Source organism: Schistocerca gregaria, chromosome 3 (genome assembly GCF_023897955.1).
Source record: "Schistocerca gregaria isolate iqSchGreg1 chromosome 3, iqSchGreg1.2, whole genome shotgun sequence".
Classification (NCBI taxonomy): Eukaryota; Metazoa; Arthropoda; class Insecta; order Orthoptera; family Acrididae; genus Schistocerca; species Schistocerca gregaria.
Genome location: NC_064922.1, coordinates 909,724,973 through 909,751,224, shown reverse-complemented (window position 1 = coordinate 909,751,224; position 26,252 = coordinate 909,724,973). Strand labels below are relative to the sequence as shown.

The window sequence follows — 26,252 nt, the reverse complement described above, 5'->3', positions numbered from 1 at the left end:
AAAGAGACCTTAAGACCATAGACATATTTATACTTCCGAACATCCACACCACGAGGGTGGGCTCAAGTCCCAGGTTGACCAGGCCTATTCACTGTCGGATGTAGGTTACACCAGGTTGTCAGGCAGTTATTATGACGCCCATAGTAATCTCACATCTGCTTATGTATTGACGAGATTATTCCCACCACTTCTGAGGAATTACCGGCGGGGATGCTTGTCCACATGTTGCAAAGTCAGACGTTTGCAGTTGAGAACTGGTTTAGCATTCCATCAGTCCTCAAAACTCTCGAGTATTTGTCATTATACAGAGGCTGTCGTAAGAGATAAGGGCGTCAGAAATGTCAAACACAAGTGTGCTTAAGAAAGAGCGTTTATTGTACCAAGTTCACACATGGAGGGAAAGATGTTAGGAGCCGTCACGCTGGATGCGCGCGAGCACGTCGCTGAGGACGGAGAGGACGCTGTCGAAGGTCTCCTCGCTGGTGGGGACGATCTGGTCCGCGGGCAGCAGGTGGCCGAACTCGCCCGTGTCCCGCAGCTCCCACGCGAAGGGGAACCGCTTGCCCTGCACGCCCATCAGCCAGTCGATGCTGCTGCCGGCAGCCGGGTCTGAGGCAGAAGAGCGTCGCGCACTCACTTTACAACTTTCTCTGCGGTATCAAGTTCAAGTAAATCGTCAGGAAGAATCCATTAGTAAACAAGTTTACAAACAAAAACCACAAAAATGTCATTAGACTACTGCCGACTATATTCATAAAAGACCAAACAGTACCGGGACCAACTTTGGCAGGATATGATTCGTAGAGACTGAGGTGCAAGAACAGAGAAAATGACATCTTTGACAGTGCAATTGTAACATAATTGAAAGCATAGACGCCAAACAGTAAACAAGTGTGAAAGAGACATACCATAAAACAATAAGACTAAACTTAGACAAAACAGTGCTCTGTGTGTGTGTGTGTGGGGGGGGGGGGGGGGAGAGTGAGAGAGAGAGTGAGAGAGAGTGAGAGAGAGTGAGAGAGAGTGAGAGAGAGTGAGAGAGAGTGAGAGAGAGTGAGAGAGAGTGAGAGAGAGTGAGAGACAGTGAGAGAGAGTGAGAGACAGTGAGAGAGAGTGAGAGACAGTGAGAGAGAGTGAGAGTGAGTGAGAGTGAGTGAGAGTGAGTGAGAGTGAGTGAGAGTGAGAGAGAGTGAGAGAGAGTGAGAGAGAGTGAGAGAGTGAGAGAGGGGGGAGAGTGTGTGTGAGGTGAAAGAAGAGGACGACCACATGAAGAAAAAATTACACTAAAGAGCAGAGGTACATGTGGAAAAAATAACAGAACAGACCATACAGCAATCCAAATTAAATTGTTAATCTCATTAAAATAAAGTAAAATAAATACAAGAATATTGGAGAAAGGCCTGAAAAGGAATAACACATGGAATGTGATGCAAAAACAGAGTAAATGATAACACTAATAGCTATAACACGTTAATATTGTATGCACAATGCTTAGACGACCGAATCAGCCGTCTTCTTCATGTACTGGGAGATTTGCTGTTATGTATACTCACTGTCTGGACTCCAACCGATGTAGCACTTGAAGAAGGCTATTGGGTCGGTCGTCGAAGTATTGTGCGTAAATTGCAAACTACAACTTGGCAGAACACCCCGAAGAATACTACTTATCAGTCACGCTGATAAAACTTGACGTGACATCGACACAACAAGTCTTCAGAAGTCCCCTGCAGAAATACTGAACCATGCTGCCCCTGTAGCCGCCCATAAGTGCGAAAGCGTGGCCAGTACAGGATTTTCGACATGAACAGACCTCTCGATTAGGTAGCATAAATGTTCCATGGGATTCACGACTGGCGATCTGAGTGGCCAGATCATTCGCTCGAACTGTCCAAAATGTTCTTCAAACCAATCGCCAACAATTGAGGCCCGCGACAATTCGATCGTTGTTTGGGAACATGAAGTACATGAATAGCTGCAAATGGTCTCCAAGTAGTCGAACATAACCATTTCCAGTCAATGATTGGTTCAGTTCGACCAGAGGACCCATTTCATTCGATATAAACACATCCCTCGCCATTATGGTGTCACCATCACGTTGCAAAACGCTTTGTTAAAAATTTGGGTCCATGGCTTCGTGGCGTCTTCGCCACTCTCTAACTCCCCCATAAGCTCTTACCAACTCAAATCGGCCCACGGTTTTCCAGTCGTCTATGGTCCAGCCGATGTGGTCACAAGCACAGGAGAGGCGCTGCAGACGATGTAGTGATGTTAACAAAAGCACTCGCGTCTATCGTCTGCTGCCGTACTCCATCAACGCCAGATTTCGCCGCACTGTCCTAACGGATACGTTCGTCGTACGTCACACGTTGATATCTGCGGCTATGTCACGCAGTGTTGCTTGTCTGTTAGCACCGACAATTCTAAGAAAACGTAGTTCCTCTCGGTCGTTAAGTGAAAGTCGTCGGCTACTGCGTTGCCCGTGGTGAGGTGTAATGCCTGACGTTTGGTTTTCTCGGCACACTCTTGACACTATGGATCTCTAAAAACTGAATTCCGTAACGACTTCCTAAATGGAATGTCCCATACGTCTAGCTCCGACTAGCATTCTGCGTCCAAAGTCTGTTTATTCTCCGTCGCTATCCTATGCGTTTTATCACCGCAGTGCAGTGTATAACGATTTGGAAGACGTTGACAGTCGCAATAAAATAAATAAATACAAGAAGAAATGGAGGCATAGAATGTAACGTATAGTGTGGGAGTAACTGAAGATACACTCCTGGAAATGGAAAAAAGAACATATTGACACCGGTGTGTCAGACCCACCATACATGCTCCGGACACTGCGAGAGGGCTGTACAAGCAATGATCACACGCACGGCACAGCGGACACACCAGGAACCGCGGTGTTGGCCGTGGAATGGCGCTAGCTGCGCAGCATTTGTGCACCGCCGGCGTCAGTGTCAGCCAGTTTGCCGTGGCATACGGAGCTCCATCGCAGTCTTTAACACTGGTAGCATGCCGCGACAGCGTGGACGTTAACCGTATGTGCAGTTGACGGACTTTGAGCGAGGGCGTATAGTGGGCATGCGGGAGGCCGGGTGGACGTACCGCCGAATTGCTCAACACGTGGGGCGTGAGGTCTCCACAGTACATCGATGTTGTCGCCAGTGGTCGGCGGAAGGTGCACGTGCCCGTCGACCTGGGACCGGACCGCAGCGACGCACGAATGCACGCCAAGACCGTAGGATCCTACGCAGTGCCGTAGGGGACCGCACCGCCACTTCCCAGCAAATTAGGGACACTGTTGCTCCTGGGGTATCGGCGAGGACCATTCGCAACCGTCTCCATGAAGCTGGGCTACGGTCCCGCACACCGTTAGGCCGTCTTCCGCTCACGCCCCAACATCGTGCAGCCCGCCTCCAGTGGTGTCGCGACAGGCGTGAATGGAGGGACGAATGGAGACGTGTCGTCTTCAGCGATGAGAGTCGCTTCTGCCTTGGTGCCAATGATGGTCGTATGCGTGTTTGGCGCCGTGCAGGTGAGCGCCACAATCAGGACTGCATACGACCGAGGCACACAGGGCCAACACCCGGCATCATGGTGTGGGGAGCGATCTCCTACACTGGCCGTACACCTCTGGTGATCGTCGAGGGGACACTGAATAGTGCACGGTACATCCAAACCGTCATCGAACCCATCGTTCTACCATTCCTAGACCGGCAAGGGAACTTGCTGTTCCAACAGGACAATGCACGTCCGCAGATCTCCGGATCTGTCCCCCATTGAGCATGTTTGGCACTGGATGAAGCGTCGTCTCACGCGGTCTGCACGTCCATCACGAAAGCTGGTCCAACTGAGGCGCCAGGTGCAAATGGCATGGCAAGCCGTTCCACAGGACTACATCCAGCATCTCTACGATCGTCTCCTTGGGAGAATAGCATTGCTGCGAAAGGCGGATGTACACTGTACTAGTGCCGACATTGTGCATGCTCTGTTGCCTGTGTCTATGTGCCTGTGGTTCTGTCAGTGTGATCATGTGATGTATCTGACCCCAGGAATGTGTCAATAAAGTTTCCCCTTCCTGGGACAATGAATTCACGGTGTTCTTATTTCAATTTCCAGGAGTGTATTTTGAGCTTAACAGATGTTAAGATAGGGGAAATATTAAACTATGTTCTGTCATGTAACATTAAATGAGGATTGTGTGTGTCAGATGTTTATTGATCTCCAGGGCTTTAGATAGATTCAGTTTTTATCCTTTGCTTGCCAGAAAGAGGACCTGGGACTGTGTCTGGTACACACTCAGCAAATCTGTAGTCAGAATTCTAAGACTTCGAATTGCGTCAATGGTCAGTCATTATTTTTGCCATGTCTCTGCCTAACTGACGCATGTAAAACGCATTACAGTCAAGATCAACCATTTTACATGCGCCACTGTCGCGTATTCAGAAATGTTTCAAATGGCTCTGAGCACTATGGGACTTAACTTCTGAGGTCATCAGTCCCGTAGAACTTAGAACTACTTAAACCTAACTAACCTAAGGACATCACACACATCCATGCCCGAGGCAGGATTCGAACCTGCGACCGTAGCGATCGTGTGGTTCCGGACTGTAGCGCCTAGAGCCGCTCGGCCAGCCCGGCCTGCTCTGTCATGTATTAACTGGGTCTTGTTTGTTGAAAATATACTGGATTGTTGTTTTTCTCAAATAGTAAGAATCTTCGCACATGCAGGATTTCAGCGTTGTAGCTACAATCTACGGCACTTGTCCTAAGTACCTGAAAGTACACCACCTTTTGCAAACGCTGAAAAAATCAGCTGAGGAAGCATAAAGGAAGATTGTGGCTTGGTTTTCGCTTCTTGTGTTACGTGTGTCCAATCATGACTGGGTTATAGCCTATGGTTGACGAAATAAATTTCATAGTGTCTAACTCTCCTCGGAAATCTTCTTTGGACACTGAATCAGGTATGAGATGGTGCACCAAAGAATGGAATGCCGCTTGTTTGTGAATGACTGGGTGCTGTGGACAATAAATTATTAGTCAACACTGTCTGAAGGTATAGTTTTCCTATATATTTTGCCTTTGAGGCCTCTGTTCTATTTACTGACAACTTTGTGAAATCTAAATTAAAGAATCAATATCAGCATTGGACGATTCAGATGTTTCGCTAAAGTGTTTCACTTTTCTAAGACTGTTATTATTATTATTATTATTATTATTATTATCTTTATTTTCAAATCGTTTATTTCTTTCGCTGGATATGAGATGCAATCCAAGATCCTTCCAGTTCAATCACCGACAGGGTGGAACAACCAAAAGCTGTTGTAATGAATACTGATTTAGAGGCAACTAATTTCCGTCAAGCGACCATCTTCGAGACACGGTTTAACCCTACCGAAGCCCAAGGAAGATGCCTTGCCGTAAAATATGTATTTATTTGGTTGCAGCATCTGACGCATAAACTAGCTACCAGTCTCCTTAGATGTCGTTCCAGTGATTTAAATAAATACGTAATACTTTTTTTCTCAGGATACGTGCAATTCCAAAGAATAATGTGTCTGCATTATCACTGCCGAATAATAATTCCTATTAATCTAATTTTTGATCTTATGGTATTGGGAATTTCAGTATTGAGGTGTGATGGAAAGAAGAAGCATGTTGTCGAGTCATGGGCTATGTTGTCGCGTTTCTCGCAGGCACGGAATGTTTCTGGAGTAAGCAGTATCGCATATACGTCACGGTATTATTCTGCTTAGCCGATTACGTACTATAGGTTGTGTTTCAGGAACAGTGAATAGCACTTAAATGTTACAGGAAGGTTAAATGTCTTTCAAATATGCTGTAAGAACATGGGCGACTATGTGTCCCATCTTTCTCAAACTAAACCTGTAGAAATGTGAATGACTGTATACATGAATTACATTTTGTTGTTCTTCTTCAGTTGCAATACTACGACGAATCTGATATCCTCTTAAAGGTGATCTACGTATGAATAAAACTGCTACTGCTACAACTATTATTAAAGCTACTACTCATATTTTTGAACTGATATCTTTTTAAATGATAATTAATTGAAACCCTCAGCTGCCGACAGGTGTTGTTGATATACATCGATGGGGACAGTTGAAAATATGTTCCGCAACCGGGACTCGAACGCGGGATCTGCTGCTTACTCTATCCATCTCAGCCACGGAGGACACAGGTGAATATCCCGACTGCAGGGACTTATCCTGTGCACGCTTCCCGTGAGACCCACATTTCCAACTGTCCAAAATCGATATACGTGATGTACCTAATAGGTATTTGCCCATCCACTCATTACTCGCGCCCACTAAATTGACGATTCTCGTAAGAGTTCGGGCAACCTGTGCGCATTCGCATAGACGAAGGTCAATGGCCGGGTAGCCTTTAATTATATATGAAGGCTTTCATTTAATTATCATTTATTCTAGAGAAGCTGCACGGTCATCAATGGTATCTGTTCTTTCGAGAACAGTTACTATCTTCATATAGATATCTTTTTAGTTGAAATGGCTTTTGTTATTGGTACACAGTATATTGTTACATCAGGATCGTGTTGGTACTCACATATAGTGTCCACAATGCTGCCGTATGTGAACTGGGTGCCGTATCTGGAAGCCAGAACTTCTGCAGCCCTACCCGCTATTTCAAGCTGGAAAAAAAGCGGAAACATGCGTATAAGTCATTTTTACGTTAGAAGACAAACTGAAGAAAGGTAAACCTACGTTTACAGCATTTGTAGATTTAGAGAAATCTTTTGATAGCGTAGACTGGAATACACTCTTTGCAACTTTGAGAACAGCAGGGCTAAAACGAAGAGAGCGGAAGGTTATCTACAAATTGTGCAGAAACCAGACTGGTGTTATAAGAATTGAAGGGCACGAAATAAAAGAGTAAGTTGGGAGTGAGACAAGGCTGTAGCATCTACCCGATGTTAACTAATCTGTACAGCAAGCAAAGAATAAAGAAACCTCGCAGGGATTTGGAAAAAGAATTGCAGTTCAGGAAGAAAACATAAAAACTATGCAGTTTGCCAAAAAAACTGTAATTCTGTCAGAGACGGCAAAGGATTTGCAATAGCATTTTAACTGGAAGCATAGTGCGTTCAAAAGAAGGTATAAAATGAATATCAGTGAAAGAAAAACGTGAGTTCTGTAGTCGAATTATAAGGGCGATCAAAAAGTTCCCATTCGAGGGCGCTGCTGCACCGTACACGGAACGTAGCGCTACTCCGACGCGCGTGTATAAGCAACAACACGTAGGCAAAAGATTAATGCCGTATTTGTGCCGGCCAGTGTGGCCGAGCGGTTCTAGGCGTTTCAGTCTGGAACCGCGCGACCGCTACGGTCGCAGGTTCGAATCCTGCCTCGGGCATGGATGTTTGTGATGTACTTAGGTTAGTTAGGTTTAGGGGACTGATGACCTCAGATGTCCCATAGTGCTTAGAGCCATTTGAACCATTTTTTTTTTTTTTTTTGCAGCATTTGTGCCTTTCCGAAGTGCGTGCAGTGAATGCGGAATCGTGAGCTACGCCGACGTTATTACCAAATGCGTCCAAAGATAACCAACGACCTGTTATTTTTTATGAGCTGCCTAAGGACAAACACCGGCAGACATCAATCGGAGAATAAAGCATGTGTACGGGGCAGCATGTCAGTAGAAAACGACCGTTGTGGAAGTGTGCGGCAAGTATCGCACTGGGTCTTGCTGCTGCATGAAAACACACGTTACCGTATCGCAAATATAGTAACGCAAAGTTACGCCAACTCGTGGGAGACACTGGAACGCCTGTCTTATAGTCCTGGTCTCTCCCCAGCTAATTAACACCCTTTAGGTCCCTGAAAAAAGGGCCTTGAAAGGTCGGCTACTCCTTTCGGAAGAGGATGTACAGAAAGTAGGTAGCTTGCAAGACCTCAATAACCAATGTGTCCACCTTTGACACTGGTAACAGTGGGGAACCGAAGTGATGTGAAAACAATGAGGCCTTGGTAGGTGACTGGAGGGAGTTGTCACCACATCTGCACACACAAGTCATCTACACTACTGGCCTTTAAAATTGCTACACCACGAAGATGACGTGCTACAGACGGGAACTTTAACCGAGAGGAAGAAGATGCTGTGATATGCAAATGATTAGCTTTTCAGAGCATTCACACAAAGTTGGCGCCGGTGGCGGCACCTACAATGTGCTAACATGAGGAAAGTTTCCAACCGATTTCTCATACACAAACAGCAGTTGACCGGCGTTGCCTGGTGAAACGTTGTTGTGATGCCTCGTGTAAGGAGGAGAAAAGCGTATCATCACGTTTCCGACTTTGACAAAGGTCGGATTGTAGTCTATCGCAATTGCGGTTTATCGTATCGCGACATTGCTCCTCGCGTTGGTCGAGATCCAGTCACTGTTAGCAGAATATGGAGTCGGTGGGTTCAGGAGGGTAATATGGAACGTCGTGCTGGATCCCAACGGCCTCATATTTATCAGTCTCGTAACTATCAGTCGAGATGACAGGCATCTTATCCGCATGGCTGTAACGGATCGTGCAGCCACGTCTCGATCCCTGAGTCAACAGTGGGGACGTTTGCAAGACAACAACCATCTGCACGAACAGTTCGACGACGTTTGCAGCAGCATGGATTATCAGCTCGGAGACCATGGCTGCGGTTACTCTTGACGCTGCATCACAGACAGGAGCGCCTGCAGTGGTGTACTCAACGACGAACCTGGGTGCACAAATGGCATAACGTTATTTTTAGGATGAATCCAGGTTCTGTTTACAGCATCTTGATGGTCGCATCCGTGTTAGGCGACATCGCGGTGAACACACATTGGAAGCGTGTATTCGTCATCGCCATACTGGCTTATCACCCGCCGTGATGGTATGGGGTGCCATTGGTTACACGTCTCGGTCACCTTATGTTCACATTGACGGCACTTTGAACAGTGGACGTTACATTTCAGATGTGTTATGACCCGTGGCTCTACCCTTCATTCGATCCCTACGAAACCCTACATTTCAGCAGGATAATACATCACCGCATGTTGCAGGTCCTGTACGGGCCTTTCTGGATACAAAAATGTTCGACTGCTGCCCAGTCCAGCACATTCTCCAGATCTCTCACCAGTTGAAAACGTCTGGTCAATGGTGGCCGAGCAACTGTCTCGCCACAACACGCCAGTCACTACTCTTGATGAACTGTGGTATCGTGTTGAAGCTGCATGGGCAGCTGTACCTGTACACGCCATCCAATTTCTGTTCCCAGGCGTATCATGGCCTTTATTAGGGCCAGAGGTGGTTGTTCTGGATCTATGCACCCAAATTGCGTGAAAATTAATCACATGTCAGTTCTAGTATAATATATTTGTCCAATGAATACCCGTTTATCATCTGCATTTCTTCTTGGTGTAGCAATTTTAATGGCCAGTAGTGTAAGTCCTGTAAATTCCGAGGAGAGGGCGATGAGGTCTGACGTCATGCGCAATCGCATCCCAGATGTGTTCGACCCAGCTCAGATCTGGCGAGTTGCGGGGCCAGAACGTCAATGGGAACTCGGCACTGTATTCCTTGAACCACTACGTCACACTCCTGGCCTTGTGACATGACATATTACCTTCTTGAAAAATACCACTACCGCCGGGAAACATGATCGTCACGAAGGGATGTATATGGTCAGCAACCGGTGTACAATACTCCTCGGGCGTCATTGTGCCTAGCACGTGCTCCACTGAACCCTTGGATGTCGACATGAACATTCCACAGAGTGTAATGGAGCGCTACCAGCTTGTGTCCGCCGAGCAATACAGGTGACAAGGAGTCGTATCCCTGAAAGACGACGCTTTCGCGCCCTCGCATGGGCTGATGAAGAAGGTATCGGGGTTCACCAGACCGTGCAACGCTCTGCCACTGCGCCAACGTCCAGTGGCGATGGTCACTTGCCCATTTCAGTCGTAGTTGCCGATGAGGTGGTGATAACATCGTCACCTGCATGGATAACCGGCTGCTGAGGCGTGCCGTTAGGAGTTTTGGTACACTGCCTGTTGAGACACACTCTGCCCAGCGTTAACGTCTGCTGATAGTTCCGCTACGGTTCGCCGTTGGTCCTCTTTTACCACTCTGCCGAACCGCGCGACTGCTACGGTTGCAGGTTCGAATCCTGGATGTGTGTGATGTCCTTAGGTTAGTTAGGTTTAAGTAGTTCTAAGTTCTAGGGGACTAATGACCACATATGTTAAGTCCCATAGTGCTCACAGCCATTTGAACCATTTTTGAACCACTCTGCCCAGCCTACGACGTCTGACTGATATACCGTGAAATATTAAGCACCGTGCGTGTCTCTGACTAGCAGCCATTCCTCGCCAGGTGACGCTGCTATCGCCCTGACAGGTTTATATCGATTGTAAGTCGATGGTCATAATGGTTGGTTGTTTGGGGAAGCAGACCAGGCAGCGTGGTCATCGGTCTCATCGGATTGGGGAAGGATGGGGAAGGAAGTCGGCCGTGCCCTTTCAGAAGAACCATCTCGGCATTTGCCTGGAGTGATTTAGGGAAATCACGGAAAACCTAAATCAGGATGGCCGGACGCGGGATTGAACCGAATGGATGGTCATAATGTTCTGGCTGATCAGTGTAAGTATAGCTGCCTTCTCAGTGTTAAAGAGAACTTAAATAATGTTAACATTATAATGACTATACACTAGACAGTCAGTTGATATACCCGGCAGTAGGGTAGGTAATGTTAACAACAGCCACAAATATCCAGGCACCAGATTTTTCATCATTCTTCCAAAGCTGCACATTCCGTTCCCTACAGTATATTAAAAAGTTGTTTTAGCAGAATGATTTAAGAAAAAAGCGTGCTACTTCAATAAGAGTATAAGGGATCAGATTCAAGTGACATGAAGTTCTCACTAATTACTGTCATACTAACTTGTAAGTTGTAACAAGTCGTCGGTTAGTATATTCCTGCATATATAATTTTCACGTTATGTGTAACAATGTGCCACTGATATGCAGTGAAATATTATGTACCTCTTGTATCTTAGATTTATATATAAATATTTACACCAACAACATGTAAAATGTTCGAAAATATATAAACTCTGTTCTACTTTATTCTTCTTTACCCAGCAGGAGACGCTATTTTATCGAAACGATATGTTCCACCTGGTACATCGGTGGGATGCTTACCTCAGTGCCCATAGCGGTTTTTCCTGATTGGCATACCAAGACTGGATTGTATGGCGTTCGAACAGAAACTTTTTGATTGCCGTTATCAATCAGGTGATACAGATAGAATAAGATTATTAAATGAGATCCTTCATCCATTCACCGAATTTTGCTATTCTGGCAGCAAAATAGTTGTCAATGGCCGAACTGGAGAGGATCTAAAACACAACCTACCAATTGTAATAAAAGGGTTTTTAAATAAGATAAATTTCCTAGCGACGAATAAAATTTTAAGTGCAAAAAGTCGATTCTGGAGGTATTTACCTGGACTGGAGCCTTGTATGGAAGTCTAACATGGACGATAAGGAATTCTGGCAAGAACAGAATAGAAGATTTTGAAATGTAGTGTTATAGAAGAATTTTGAAAATTAGGTGGGTAAATGGAATAACGAATGAATGAATGCTGAATAGACTTAAGGAAAAAAGAAATTTGTGGTCCATTTGCCTAAGAGAAGGGATCGATTGGTAGTTCACATCCTGAGACACCAAAGAGTCGTAGTTCCGTAATGGAAGGAAGTATGTGTGTTGGGGGTGGGGGGGGGGGGGAGGGGAAGGGGAGGGGAATCGTAGAGTGAGGCAAAGACTTGAATACAATAAGGAGATTTAGGTTGCAATTGTTATTCAGAGATGAGGAGCTTCGCACAGGACTGAATAACGTGAAGAGCTGCATCGAACCAGACTTCTGATTGAAGACCACAACGACAAAGATTAATTTTGCAAGGCTATTTATTGAGACTCAGGGACAGCAAACAATATGTGAAGCTTGTTACTTATCCCTGCTTAGAGTGGGGAAAACGGTGGTATTATCAATCACAGCGAAGTATGAGTGCACTGCAACAATTTGGACTGGTGCTTCAGTTGCCTCACCAGCTCGTCGTAGTTGGGTGCGACCAGACTGGAGAGCCCGTACGGGAACATGAGCATCTGGCCGTAGCTGTGGAAGTCCAGGTAGAGCTGGAAGTCGTCGCCCAGGCTGGCCAGGAACTGCGAGTAGGTCCTCGTCTCCACCTCCGAGAACGGCGCCGGCCCGGCGAAGTAGTTGGTGCAGCCCGTCGTGTTGGCGCCTTCCTCTGTCCGCACCAAGCCACATTCCATCGTTGATGACTAACTAAAACCACTACAGCTGCAATAATACAGTGTAAAATGACCATGTTTCAAAATCTCTCCTCCTCATCGTTTCGATTCCGCTGCTAAGATCTCCTTCAGGACCATCACTGCTCGATGATTGAATTTATTCAAGAAGGGTTACCCTAAAGGAAATTTATCCACATGACTGACAGTCGGCTAAAACTATTCTCAACAATCAAAATTAAACTATAGGAGAGTGTTCTCTTCTTAGTGGCTTTACTGCCAGCTGCCAGCTTCCACTTCTCTACCCTCTTCGTCCGTAGCCTCTCCAGCTCTCTCCCAGCATCCTCTAACTATACCCGTCAGGCACATATTCTCCCTTCCTACTTGACCATAAGTCTGTCCCTCCTAAATATCCTGCAGGTCCAGGACTCGATAGATTGCCCACCAGCTTTCCCGTTACGTTCACCCCAGCGAAAGCATTTGCTACGCAGTTCATAATGTACAACATCCAACTAACCTACGACAATGCGTGCAGTTCTCATTCATTTTACAATATATTAAAGTAATGTAATGAAATAACAGTCAACTACCTGAAGCAGTATTTAGCCATCGGGAAGCTACATGCTTAGTGACGACTTGTGCTGGCCTATAGACGGAAGTAAATATACACATATGCACTTCTTGCAATTTCTACAGCACAGAAGAGATAACCAGCGCTTAATTCACTTACCACAGTACTCTTAGTAACAGTATCAAACAGACGCAAAATATTACAAATAATCAAAATAACCAAATCGTTCTGAACAGCGAACAGCAGTTCATGACCCCCATCAATGACCTTTGCCGTTAATAAGTCGATAATATGTAATCCTTATGCTATTTTCTTTGCCATGATTAACGAAGACCTTGCAAGTAGCCAGTCGGAGGGTCAACAGAGATTTCGTTGCAGATTTCCTGTCCAGTGCTGGCGTACAGGAAGTGTCAGAAAGGGCTTTGGTTTGCTACAGGGCGGTGATTAACAGTGAGACACCAATTATATTTCGTCTCGCGGGTCAGTATAGGACTTAATCCGCATTCGCTGATCGATAATTTCTTCGCGACTTGAGGGCAGGTATGACTTGTAACGGAACGAGACCAGGTGCTTCGCAAACGCCTGAAGCCTGAAGACTGAGGAATGGATGAGCTGTCGCGGTTGCACAGCTACCAAGGAGAAAGAGAAGAAATTGTAATGCCACAGCTTCGAGAGTTGTCGGTATCCGTTTATAGCGAAGTGTACTGTAAAAACAAACATTAGAAGTGAACTAATCTAAAAATTAATATCCAAACCTTATTAGGTAGTTACAATTGAACATTAATTTCATAAATGTTCCAGATGTCACCGAGAGATGACAATACCGGAATGATGTTCCTCAGTTATAAAGGCATTTTCCCCAATATCTGCGGCTCAATTAGGATTTTTATTTATAAGTTCTTCAGATGAAGACTTTGTGAGAAGAAACACTCTTTCAAGCCCAGTTAAGACGCTTCAAGGTGAAACTGGTGAGAAAAGACGCCACGCTGTAGTAACTTAGCACGATTCAGAACTTGCTGCAAAAATATCCAGTTATATTGATCAAAAACATTAGTTCCAGTTTCTCCAAAGGACTGTTTTTTCTCTGCAAAGGAGTCTGTGAATAGGATCCGAAGAGAGCGTCCACCCTTACTTTGTAGCTGGACGTCAAGGGGCAGCACACCCTTCCGCAGCGGGTATAGCTCTGGAACACTCTCACTAGATTTTCCGGCAGTAGTAAACGAAGTAAATATGGTAGCCTAAAGTTAGTTCGTGGCCTTGGGCTGATAGATAAGGGTGGTCGGGTCGGAAGGGGTTGACGTTGCAACAATATCACAGTGGTACGTAATGATATTGACATTAATTTAGGTTCCACTGTAGTCATAGTTGGTTGGTTGATTTTGGGGAAGAGACCAAACAGCGAGGTCATCGGTCTCATCGGATGTGGGCAGGATAGGGAAGGAAATTGGCCGTGCCCTGTCAAAGGAATCATCCCAGCATTTGCCTGAAGCGATTTAGGGAAATCACAGAAAACCTGCCGGCCGGAGTGGCCGAGCGGTTCTAGGCGCTACAGTCTGGAGCCGAGCGACCGCTACGGTAGCAGGTTCGAATCCTGCCTCGGGCAGTGATGTGTGATGTCCTCAGGTTGGTTAGGTTTAATCAGTTCTATGTTCTAGGCGACTGATGACCTCAGAAGTTAAGTCGCACAGTGCTCAGAGCCAGCCACAGAAAACCTAAACCAGAATGTCCGGACGCGGGATTGAACCGTCGTCCTCCCGCATGCGAATCCAGCGTGCTAACCACTGCGCCACCTCGCTCGGTGTAGTCAAAGTCATTGTTGGCTTTTTACATACAAAAATGTATTGAAACTTTCCTGGCAGATTAAAACTGTGTGCCGGACCGAGACTTGAACTAGGGACCTTTGTCTTTCGCGGGCAAGTGCTCTACCAACTGAGCTACCCAAGCACGACTCACGTTCCTTTCTCACAGCTTTACTTCTGCCAGTACCTCGACTCCTACCTTCCAAACTTTACAGAAGCTCTTCGCAGAAGTTTGGAAGGTAGGAGACGAGATAGTGGTAGAAGTAAAGCCGTGAGGACGGAGCGTAAGTCGTGCTAGGGTAGCTCAGTTGGTAGAGCACTTGTCCGCGAAAGACAAAGGTCCCGAGTTCAAGTCTCGGTCCGGCACACAGTTTTAATGTGCCAGGAAAGTTATGCCAACACCGTAGCTCAGCGTGTTCGGTCAGAGGATTAGCTACCCACTGTAATAAACTGAGTGAACAGATCAACGAACAACCTGAACTGGTGTCATCGAACGTCCGCCCCAAACAAGTTCAACGTACAATATAAAACAAATTTAGATCAACAACAACAAAAAAAAGTTGGTAGAGCACTTGGCCGCGAAAGGAAAAAGTCCCGAGGCCGAGTCTCGGTCCGGCACACAGTTTTAATCTGCCAGGAAAGTTTCATATTAGCGCACACTCCACTGCAGAGTGAAAATCTCATTCCAAAAATGTATTATTTTTAAACACAAATATGATACTGTTACCCATTCGTCACACAAACCAATGATTGTAAATTTCTGCAAGGTCAAAAATAAGATAGTATCGTCACGCGCCACTTCGATGACATGTCTGCAGGCTGGTCAGAAACAGCTGAAAACCGTTTAAGGATGTTGCAGGGGAGGTTCTGCTGAGAAATAACTGTTAAGAAAAAATTCGTAACGTTGCTCCGTTTCCGAGTTAAGTAGCATTTCCATTTTATCATACCTCTTACATTTTTACACGGGAGTGACTACTGTATTTAAGTTTATATGACACTCTATACGACCATGCTGCCAGAAGTAAGGAAAAAGGTAAAAAAAATATGCTGAGGAAAAAAAGTGGTTCAACTCTTCAGGACTTAGCCAATTGGACCGGCCTTCCCGCACTTCGGCTAAATGGTGGTGGTCTGATCCAGCTCTGATGTGTCAAAGGCAAGCGACTTCCAAGTATGACCGGTGTTTCCTAATACCCTTTGGGAGGGAAACTTTTCAGAAGACTGTCAGCAAGCAGCATCTTACAACAAATACTATGAGCATTAGCACGGAAGTACCAATTGAAGTGCCTACATTCTTATCTGGAGACTGGTTAAGCGAAAGGCCTGTATGTTAAAATAATTTCGTGGAGCGGTTTAGGTAGCTCGCGACATCGGGAGTCTATCGGCAGTCTTCGCGACGGTAGAACGGGAGTCGTGAGCCATGTGGGGCGAAGCTGACGTTCTAAAAGTGTTGGTTGCGTCAAGTGAACAGTAATTGATCCTCAGCGAACAATGATGTTTTCCGGTGTTTAGGAAAAGGGGAGCGACTTAATGAGGGAACATTTGCTAGGTGGTCAGAGATCTCATATAATAACATAAAGGCATTGATCAGTGGTATGGAAAAAATGACTATACTGACCCTGCTTCGCCGGTCAAAGCGTGGCTGCCCGCCCTTATTTTGCTTGACTGTATGTGTGTAAAAGTGTATAGAAATAATACTGCTCCGTCAATAAACGTTTCGGAGGACGTCTACGGAGCAATACATCACGTGATTTGTCTCGTGCACCGCATGGCACTGTGAGCGTGGATTCGCCGCAGTGGCGAGTAGGGCTTCGCCAGATGCTACGTAAGCTCCGAGACGATAGATGAGAGGCAATGTCTACTACAACTTGGCCAAGAGCAGGGAGAATTTAAGGTAACATCCCACTAGAGCAGAGGTAGCATTTTCACAACGAGGCTTGTTACAATACGTCTGCTGTAACAACCGAAAAGAATCCCATGCACATGAGGACCACTTTACGAACATTGCGTTATTTAACAAAATATAATTAGACAAGTCTCAAATTTGGCAGCCGTTATGTCCTTCCGTAAACATCACGACCAACTTGTGGTCAAACAATCTAATAGCGTTCACTGCCGTGAAAGGGACGATAACAGCTATGTGCTGATTGAAATTTGTACATATTCATCTCTTAAAGTATTACGCCTATTTTCTGTGTGGGAAATTTAGTGTAACATCGATCCGATAAATGACATAGTAATTTTATAGCTTAAATGCAGATTGTTCGTGTTTACAATAAATTCTGACAAAAAAGAGTTACTTCTATTCAAAATAAACTCTACTCGACACTGAAATCTTTTCATCATAATATGCGTTGATTGAAATTTGTACGTATTCGTTTCTTAAAGTGTTATACCTATTTTCTGTGTTGAAAATTTAGTGTAATATCGGTGCTATAAGCAGCATAGTAATTTTATAGCTTAAATGCTGACTGTTCGTTTTTCCAATAAATAAACTTCTATTCAAAATAGGCTAATCGATACTGCAATGTTTTCAACGTAATACACGCCGAATGGTTTTTAGTTTTTAGCACATACTACAACGGTCTTTTTTTGTCATATAGTGGAATTAAAAGCTTGTTATTTGGCTTAGATGCATGTTGAATGAAACTGGTTGACGTGTTACTTGCAGATTAAAACTGTGTGCCGCACCGAGACTCGAACTCGTAACCTTTGCCTTTCGAGAGGCAAGTGCTCTGCCATCTGACCTACTTTTTTTTATAAGAGTGCCTTTCTCACAGGTGCTTTTTTCCTAACAAAAGAAATAAAACAAAATCATAGTCATCCCTACGGGGCACCGCCACTTGTGTCCCTGCCAAACAAAAATGAACTCTTACCTCTTCACGCGTTGCCTTCCTAACTATAGGTAACCACTCCCCATAGAAAATGTGCATCAACCCACAAAAACACAATGAAAGGAAGAGGGAAGGGTATTTCTAGTAGGGTGCGGAAGCTGTTTTTTTAATTATTTTTGTTGTTTTATTTTTATTTTTTTTATTTTTTCCCTTTTTTTAATTTTTATAGATATCAATGTGCGAACAGTCATAGTTAATCAAGCCTGGAAGACTAAAACAGAATGAAGACACCATCGAAGATAGTAAACAAAAATAACACGAAAATAAAGCCACCACTTCGTAGTTAGGCTTCCCAGCGACTGCGCCCATTGATAAGGATTTTTCAATATATGATCGTTTGCGATTCGTTCTGACCTCATCTACCACTGCCTGGGACATTCCAGCTACACGGCGGGCTGTGAAGGGCACTCCAGAGGTAGTTTGAGAAGCATTGTCGATATCTGGTATGCCCGGAAATAGCATGATGTCTTTCTTGCAAATAGAGCCAGAAGTCAAGTAAGTTCTTGTGTCCGTCACGACAGAGGTAATGGACCGCATGTCCACGTATCCAGGTGACAGAGTTGGTTCAAGTCGTAGGGTAAAATGTCTCATCCGGAAACAATAACTTGCGTGCAGATATGTGGTCCGGCCTAACTCGCAAGAGATAAGCCAGCATCTGCCGCACAAGGTGCCAAACCGGTTCCGCCGCTCCACAGCTGAGGCGGTGCTCGTCAGAATCTACTGTATTGCAACCCACACAATTGGGAGATTCTGCCATGTGGATATTGTAGAGACGTTCTTGCGCCACCAGCTTCCCATTAACGAGTACGTACCATTGGGAAACTACATCGGAATCAAACATGGCATCGTGTACATTCTTCCACATCACGCGCCACCGTACGTCAGGATATTTTAGTTCGACCACATTTAGGGGCGGCGTTGCATCATGTCGTGGTATATACATCGAGTCGTGGCAATTTGTGGTGTCGTGAGCGCTACACTGCAATAACTTTGTTCTAAATAGAAACGTCCTACATAAAAGAGGGGCGCTGGGATGTCCTGTAGTGGCACCGGCGCTCTTAGTGGAGCAGGTCGTAGCGCCGTCAGAAGCAGACTCGTGAGGCTCGAAGGACAACGGCGCAGCAGACATAAGTGAGCTAACATAGAGGCCAATGGCCCTATCATGGACGTTAACTAGGCCGAGACCACCTTTTTCCTTGGGGAGGGTAAGAGATACGTATCTGATCTTCAGTAACACACCAGCGGTGACGAAGTATCCCAGCGCTGCCCTAATGCTACGAGCCAAGGGTTTCGGAATGGGTAGCGTTTGGGCGACATGCGGTATGCGGAACGCAAGGTATACATTGGCATAATACGTCCGCTGTACGATGTTGAGGGATCACAAGCGTTGATTTGCAATTCCGGCCCTAATTTGGTGAAGAAGGCGTCGATAATTGAGCGTCGTCGCGCGTCGCATGTCGTTCATGAAATCTAAGCCCAAGCAGCGTACAGTATCACTGAAGCGTAAGGGGGCAATGTGTTCCTGTGGTAGCCCAATCCCGATGCTTAAGGCGACGGACTTGTCAACGTTGATTTGGGTACCAGAAGCTGTACCGTAGGTTGCAATCCAGTCCAAAGCCGCCGCCATGTCGTCAGCTCCACATATGACGATCATCAAACCACCTTCATATTCGGTGCAACGATAGATGGAGCCGCCGAACTGTATCCCAGTGAGCCTGTCTCGGAGGCCACACAACAAAGGTTCTAAGGCCAATGCAAATAACAATGTTGATAATGGACATCCCTGTCGTACTGATCGGCGGATCGGCATTGGTGCCGTCAGTCTTCCATTAACAAGAACTCGAGAAGTAGCCCCGTGCAGAAGGCGTGTCAACACTGTGATAAAGGGGTCGGGGTATTCCATGCGCCGTAGAACGGCCGTGAGGAAAGTGTGGCCCACACGGTCAAAAGCCTGGCTAAAGTCGATAGACGCTAGGGCTGCCGGCAAACGTCTCACCCGTGCAGGGGAGATGAGATCTCTGTAACGACATAACTCAGTTCTGATGTTGTTGGGTCCCACCAAGGACGTCTGATCGCCGGATAGGAAGTGCAATAGTGTGCCGCGAGTACGTTATGATAGCAGCCTCGAAAAGATCTTGAAGTCGCTGTTCAGTAACGTTAAGGGGCGATAATCGGCTTATGGATGGGGACAATCAGACCTTCCAAGAACGGTGCTGGCAATGTTATAACCGGGGACATCAATTCTTGACCAATTTCAATCAAACACGGTACCAACAGCTGTTTAAAGGCTCGATAGAACTCTAATGGTAATCCATCGATTCCTGGTGATTTATGGGGAGCACCTTTACCAGTGGCGTCGACCACTTCCTCTTCTGTCACTTCTCCCAGTAAAGTCGGTACCATGTCTGGTGGAACTGTACCGTGGACATGTACTGAAACGGTGTCCACCGTCGCCATATCAGGGAGCACTGCTGAATAAAGTTGAGCGTAATGCCCATAGAAGGCTTCTGCTATATCTGCTTGTTCTGCCACGTGTCGTCCGTCGTCCGTTATCATGTCGGTTACCAGTGCCCTACGGCGCCTCCTGCGTTCTAGGAGCACGTGGTGCATAGATGGCCTTTGTGATTGTATCATGTCTGGAGCACGCGACCGTATAACAGCGCCTTGTAAATGATGGCGTGCTAAGGAGACAAGCTGCGCTTTCGCGCGATTGACTATGATCTGCCTGTATGGTGAGGGCTCCATAACAAGACATTCCCGTTGGACGGTGTAATAAAAGTTTTCCATGCTCCTCCTCCATGCCGCTGCTTCCCGGCGTAAGCCATGGAGGTGCACCTAAGAGGAGGCTTTGCACATTCAATCCACCAACTGAGAGTTGATCGGTAACGACCACGACGCTGTAAGAACGCGTTCCACGACTCTTCAATAGCACCTTTACATGCCGGCTCCTCCAGATGGGCGACGTTCAGTTTCCAGGGGGGTCTACTGCACCACACACGTGCAGGTTGGAAGGCAATGGTGCAAATATAGACTATGTGGTCGGTGAATGGAGTGGGCAAGAGCTATGCTCCTCTCGTCGCCGTCGAAAGGGTGCTTGTGACATAAATCCTGTCTAAACGACTTGATGAATGACTTGTAAATGGGTGTAACCAGGAGCTGGGCCGTGGATGTGGCGCCACGTGTCGATCAGGTGGAGATCACGCACGAGCATTTCCAATTCCGTACACGGGACGTGATGTGGCTGCAGATCAGACGGAGATAACGTACAGTTAAAATCTCCTCCGATCACCATATCGTCTATGCGGCCCATAAATAGAGGCGTAATATCTTCCGAAAAAAAGCGGGCCCGATCTCTCCGTCTCCCTGACCCTGAAGGGGCAAATACATTGATGAGTCGTACACCATTGACAGTTACTGCCATGGCTCTTGCACTTGGTAAGTACAGTACGTCCGTAGCGGCCAAGCCGTCCCGTAGCAGGACAGCCACACCACAATCGGTAGAAGAGGCGTGGGAGATGTGGGCGGTATATCCGTAGAAGTCAGGGAAACTAGCGACACATTCTTCCTGCAAGAGGGCCACGTCTATGTCCGCCGCATCGAATATGCGTTGTAGCATTGTCAGTTTGTGTGGTGCCCTTATGGCGTTGATATTGATTGTGGCAAGGCGAAAGGTGTGCTGCCTAGCCTCTTCTCCTAGGGTAGACGCCATGGCAATCAAAGCTAACCACAAGAGATGCCGGACCCACCAAACCAGTTACAAATTATGAGTCTTTGACGCTAGGAGTGGCATCCCCAATGCCACCCCCTCCCCTGTCACCCGTGCCCTCTCCAGGAAGTTCCTCAACATCGTCCGACCACAGTGGGTGCAACGCGATGCTGTGTAGCTGATCGGCACATAAATCTCCCTCACGCACGTCGTCTTTGCTAGAGGTAGACGGAGCGCCATCCATCGACATGACCTGCTGCATGTGTGGTGCAAGAAGTAACTGGGCACTCATAGTATGGGCAAGTGAACCGTCTACACCACTTAGATCCTCAGCAGGCGCAGCATCCATGCCGTCTAACGAGATGTCACCTTCTTGACCGGCCGTGTGTAGGAGGCAATCGTCAGAAGGGGTTCGCCGATGTCGCTTGCGTCGTCGAGGCGAACGTTGCTTTCGAACGTGGACATCCGTATCCGAATGTGGGAGGCAGTCCAGCGTCGTATCACCTTCCGCTGGGAAAGCCGCGGTCGGGACAATGTTCGCGTCCACGTCCATCTCGTTCTGAATGTTACGTTGTGTCTGGAGTCCGTGGGACTGTTGCTGCTCTTGTTGCTGCGGAGGGGGCGACATATGGTTTGGCATCTGGGGTCCTTCCACCTCCTCCCTTGGTTCTTCTGACGTCGATGGATGTGCCCGATCGCCCGTGTCGTCCTCAGCTATGGTGCGCATCTTCGTCTGAGCGTACGTGAGGGGCAGGATTGTCGTCGAGGATTGTCGGAGTCTCCCACTGGTGTCTGCGTAATTCTACGTTGTAAGCAGCTCGATCGAACATGGCCTTCCTGCCCACATCCGGAACAGGTACACGGTTGACCGTCGCACATTATGATTGCACGACAGCCACCGATGTTCAAATAGGACGGCACATGTTTCTTGAGCTCAAGTTTAATTTGGCGCACACCATTGTAGACCTTATACGTAGAAAAAGTTTGCCACTTTTCTGCAACTTGGCTGATAACATTGCCATATGGTCGGAAGGCGTCCTTGACAACTTCCTCTGGGACCTCGAAGGGGAGCTCAAAAACCCTCACAGTCCTTAGGCCCATGCCTGCATGATCCACCGTCACTGCACCGATATGCCCGTCAGAATCTTTGAATCTGAATGAGTTCGAGTAGTTAGACACCACAGTCGCGCATACCTCTGCACTGGTCATTTTAACATAAACCACGCTCGCCGTTATAGAAAAATGTGTTCCGACGACAGTCGCCTGATCTAAACGTAGATCGTCGCGTATGAACTGTTCTATTTCATAGGCTCGAGGACGCGCGTGATCTGGTTGGAAAGTAATTTTGATCGTATCGTGGCGCCATGTGTGTGCCATAGTCGCACTGAACTTGGAACTAATACAACTCGCGCCGCGAGAAAGTAAACACAAGCAAGCGCTCACGGTCGCGCACGGCGGGGCGCAGCGGACGTCCTCGCCCCACCGCAGCCGAAAGCAGACTGAAAATGGTTCAAATGGCTCTGAGCACTATGGGACTTCACATCGATGGTCACCAGTCCCCTAGAACTTAGAACTACTTACACCTAACTAACCTAAGGACATCACACAGCACCCAGTCATCACGAGGCAGAGAACATCCCTGACCCCACCGGAAATCGAACCCGGAACCCGGGCGCGGGAAGCGGGAACGCTACCGCACGACCACGGGCTGCGGACATAAGCACTACTCACGCCCCCTCCTCACATGTTTACTTCTGCCAGTACCTCGTCTCCTACCTTCCAAACTTTGCAGAAGCTCTCCTGCGAACCTTTCTTTCAGGAGTGCTAGTTCTGCAAGGTTCGCAGTAGAGCTTCTGCAAAGTTTGGAAGGTAGGAGACGTGGTACTGGCAGAAGTAAACATGTGAGGAGGGGGCGTGAGTCGTGCTTGGGTAGCTCAGATGGTAGAGCACTTGCCCGCGAAAAGCAAAGGTCCCGATTTCGAGTCTTGGTCCCGCTCACAGTTTTGTCTGCCACGAAGTTTCATATCAGCGCACACTCCGCTGCAGAGTGAAAATCCCATTCTGAACGAGTTACTTATCGAAATGTTTTATAAGGAAAATTTCAGTGCTACACTCACACGTTCAAATACAAAATGTTAGTATTACACCGTTACTGCCTAAAAAAATTAATGCGTTTAGAGCATAACAGTGACAGACTTCTAATGCTCCATCATTATCTCTTAGAAAACATACTTAACATCCATAGTCGACAAGATTCCCGAAGCATTCGACAAGGCAATCTGTAACATTTGCTTTTAAAATTATACCTCGACAGACTCTAAATACTGTCATGAACTGCTATATCTTTAAGATGTATACTGCCCTTTTCAAATCAGAGCATATAGCGGGCACCAGAGAGTTATTATTCTTGCTTATAATCGTCAGCTCTACTCATTCCCAAATAACGTGGAAGTTTCTCGAAGCTGTTTGACTCGCATGTGAGAGGACAACGGTTCAGATCCCAGGCCGGCCATCCAGATTTACGTTTTCTGTGTCTTTCCTAAATCGCTCCAGGCAAATGCCGTGATGGTTGTTTTGAAAAAGGCACGGGCGATTTTCTTCCCCATCCTTCCGTAATCCGAGGCTATGCTCCGTCCCTAATGACCGCACTGTTGCCGGTATGTTGAACTTCAATCTTTCTTCCTTCTCTCTAAGCTCTTCGTAATTAAGCAAAATGTGTTCGAAAAAGTCACTAATGTTACCAAAAAGTATGCAGGGAACCGGAAGGTGCCTTACCTGCCCAGTGGAAGTCCCAGTTGCGGTTTGGATCGGCGCCGTAGCACGGCGAATAGGGTGTGCGGGTCCTGCGCCAGTTGCGATCCTGCGAACAGGAGTCCGTCACATCAGACGCGCAGTAACAGCTGGGAAGCACGCTAGTTGTGATAACTTGACGAGGCATTTGGTATCCGAACGTCATATCGTGTAATGTCTCCATAACCGCTCATTGTTCAAAAATGGTTCAAATGGCTCTGAGCACTATGGGACTTAACACCTGAGGTCATCAGTCCCCTAGAACTTAGAACTACTTAAACCTAACTAACCTAAGGACATCACACACATCCATGCCCGAGGCAGGATTCGAACCTGCGACCGTAGTGGTCGCGCGGTGCCAGACTGAAGTGCCTAGAACCGCTCGGGAACAACGGCCGGCTTGCTGCTTCGAGGAAGCATCAAAATTGTTTACAATTTACAGTCCCGACACTGAAAAATCGAATCACGAATTGTCGTTAACTGCAACTTCGAGTGAGTTTCCTATTTCCTACAAAAATTTATGAAAGCTGTTATTGCGTGCCAACTATTTTAATTTTCCAAACAATTATGAATATAAATTAAACAACGAATGGACATAGAATTTTCTAGTTAAGGGCTTATATATCGAAGGTCTCTGACGATACTTTCCCATAAAAATGTATGATTTTTTAATAATCATTTACTTTTCCATCTCAGCTGCCCATGTGCAACTGCAACGGAAAAATAAATAATGTATAATTTTTTTTTAATGTTGACACAGTTGCTCTCGTAACGAATAATTCGGTTATAGCGACAACTGTATTTTTATTCATTGGTTGAAAGGTGCCTGTTGTAAAGACAACACTGTATATCTAATAATCATCTTTCCATATGTTATACGTCAGCTAAAAGACGACCTTTAGACGTTGCAACGGACACAAAGTAAAGAAACACAGCCCTGTTGTTACAAAACATAATGCGAAGGACATCAAATTTTATGCAGTATTTCAAAAATACATCCCTCTCTTAAGCTTTTGCATTTTTGTCTGTGAGTATTTATTAGCTGCAGTTAACACAACAGTATGACGGACAGGTAAACCAGTGCACAGCAGAAAACTTCAATTTATTCGCTAAGCCGCTGAGGCCTTTGAAAGCATGCTGTTTGTTTGTATCACCTGTGATCAACGTGAAACACCCAGCTGAATGAGTGTCAGACGAATTGTAGCCAGATCACTAAAACAAAGAGAGTGAAGCCGACTAAAGACTACCCCAAAGAAAACATTTCGAACCAAGATATTTTCTGATAGCCAGCATCTGGTTAAAACACTTTTGGGGGAGTAGCAGCTGTTGAAACACCAACATTTTAAGAGAAACTACACTGGTGTCCAAACTTAAAGCAACAAACCATTATTTCCCCGTTCTGTGTCTAATTCAGGTTATAATCATACTGTCAACCAGATCTCCGTACTATCTTGTTCTACACGGAAGTTGGCGTTCCAGTCAATGGACAACAATGTGAACGATGACGTCAGGGCACCTATGAAACGAGGTAGTGTTTGGCGGGTAGTCTCACATCCACAGTCGGTGTGTACACAGTCACAGACGGTGCAGTATGGCACAGAGAATATGCCTACTAGACTCTCAGCCATGGACGGCCATGGAGGACCTTCAGAGAACGTCTAGAATGGAGTCATCGAAATGCCACCTGGGCAGTCGAACAGTGAGCCAATGTTGTTTTCACAGATGAGTCCCGATTTAGTATTGGGGATGATTATCGATGGATTCGCATCTGGAGGGAACGTGGAACACAATTTCGGGACGCAAACATTGTGGAAATAGACCGGTATCGAGGAGGACCCCAAATAATGTGGGCAGGGATTATGTTTACCACTCGATTCCCTTTTCATGAAATTGTACGGGTGACTCGGCAACATTTAACTGCTGACAGGTATGGTGACGAGGTCTTGGGACCTCGTGTACGGTTGCTGCCAGGTGCTGTGCGTCCAGACTTCGCTTTGATGAAAGATGATGCTCGACCTTACAGAGCAAGAGTGGTTGATGTTTTCGTGGAAACGGAAAATACTGCTCGAATGTCGTGGACTGCTCGTTCTCCCGATTTGAATCCCATAGAGCATTTCTGGGACGTAGTAGGGAGATGGCATGCACCGCGTCGGAATCCACCAACCACTCTCCAAG

At 46.4% G+C, this 26,252-nt stretch overlaps 1 protein-coding gene across 1 annotated transcript in view; it reads right to left on the bottom strand.

Moving 5' to 3' along the window:
• Nucleotides 1-354: 354 nt before the first annotated feature.
• LOC126354808 (zinc carboxypeptidase-like) overlaps nt 355-26,252 on the bottom strand; it is a 62,794-nt gene continuing 36,896 nt past the window's right edge. Inside the window, exons 7-10 of the mRNA XM_050004732.1 lie at nt 24,063-24,147; nt 12,117-12,319; nt 6,592-6,676; nt 355-609 (exon numbers count right to left, since the gene is read on the bottom strand). Of these exons, the coding sequence (XP_049860689.1) occupies nt 407-609; nt 6,592-6,676; nt 12,117-12,319; nt 24,063-24,147 (576 nt within the window). The 3' untranslated portion in view covers nt 355-406. The remainder of the gene's footprint in view (nt 610-6,591; nt 6,677-12,116; nt 12,320-24,062; nt 24,148-26,252) is intronic.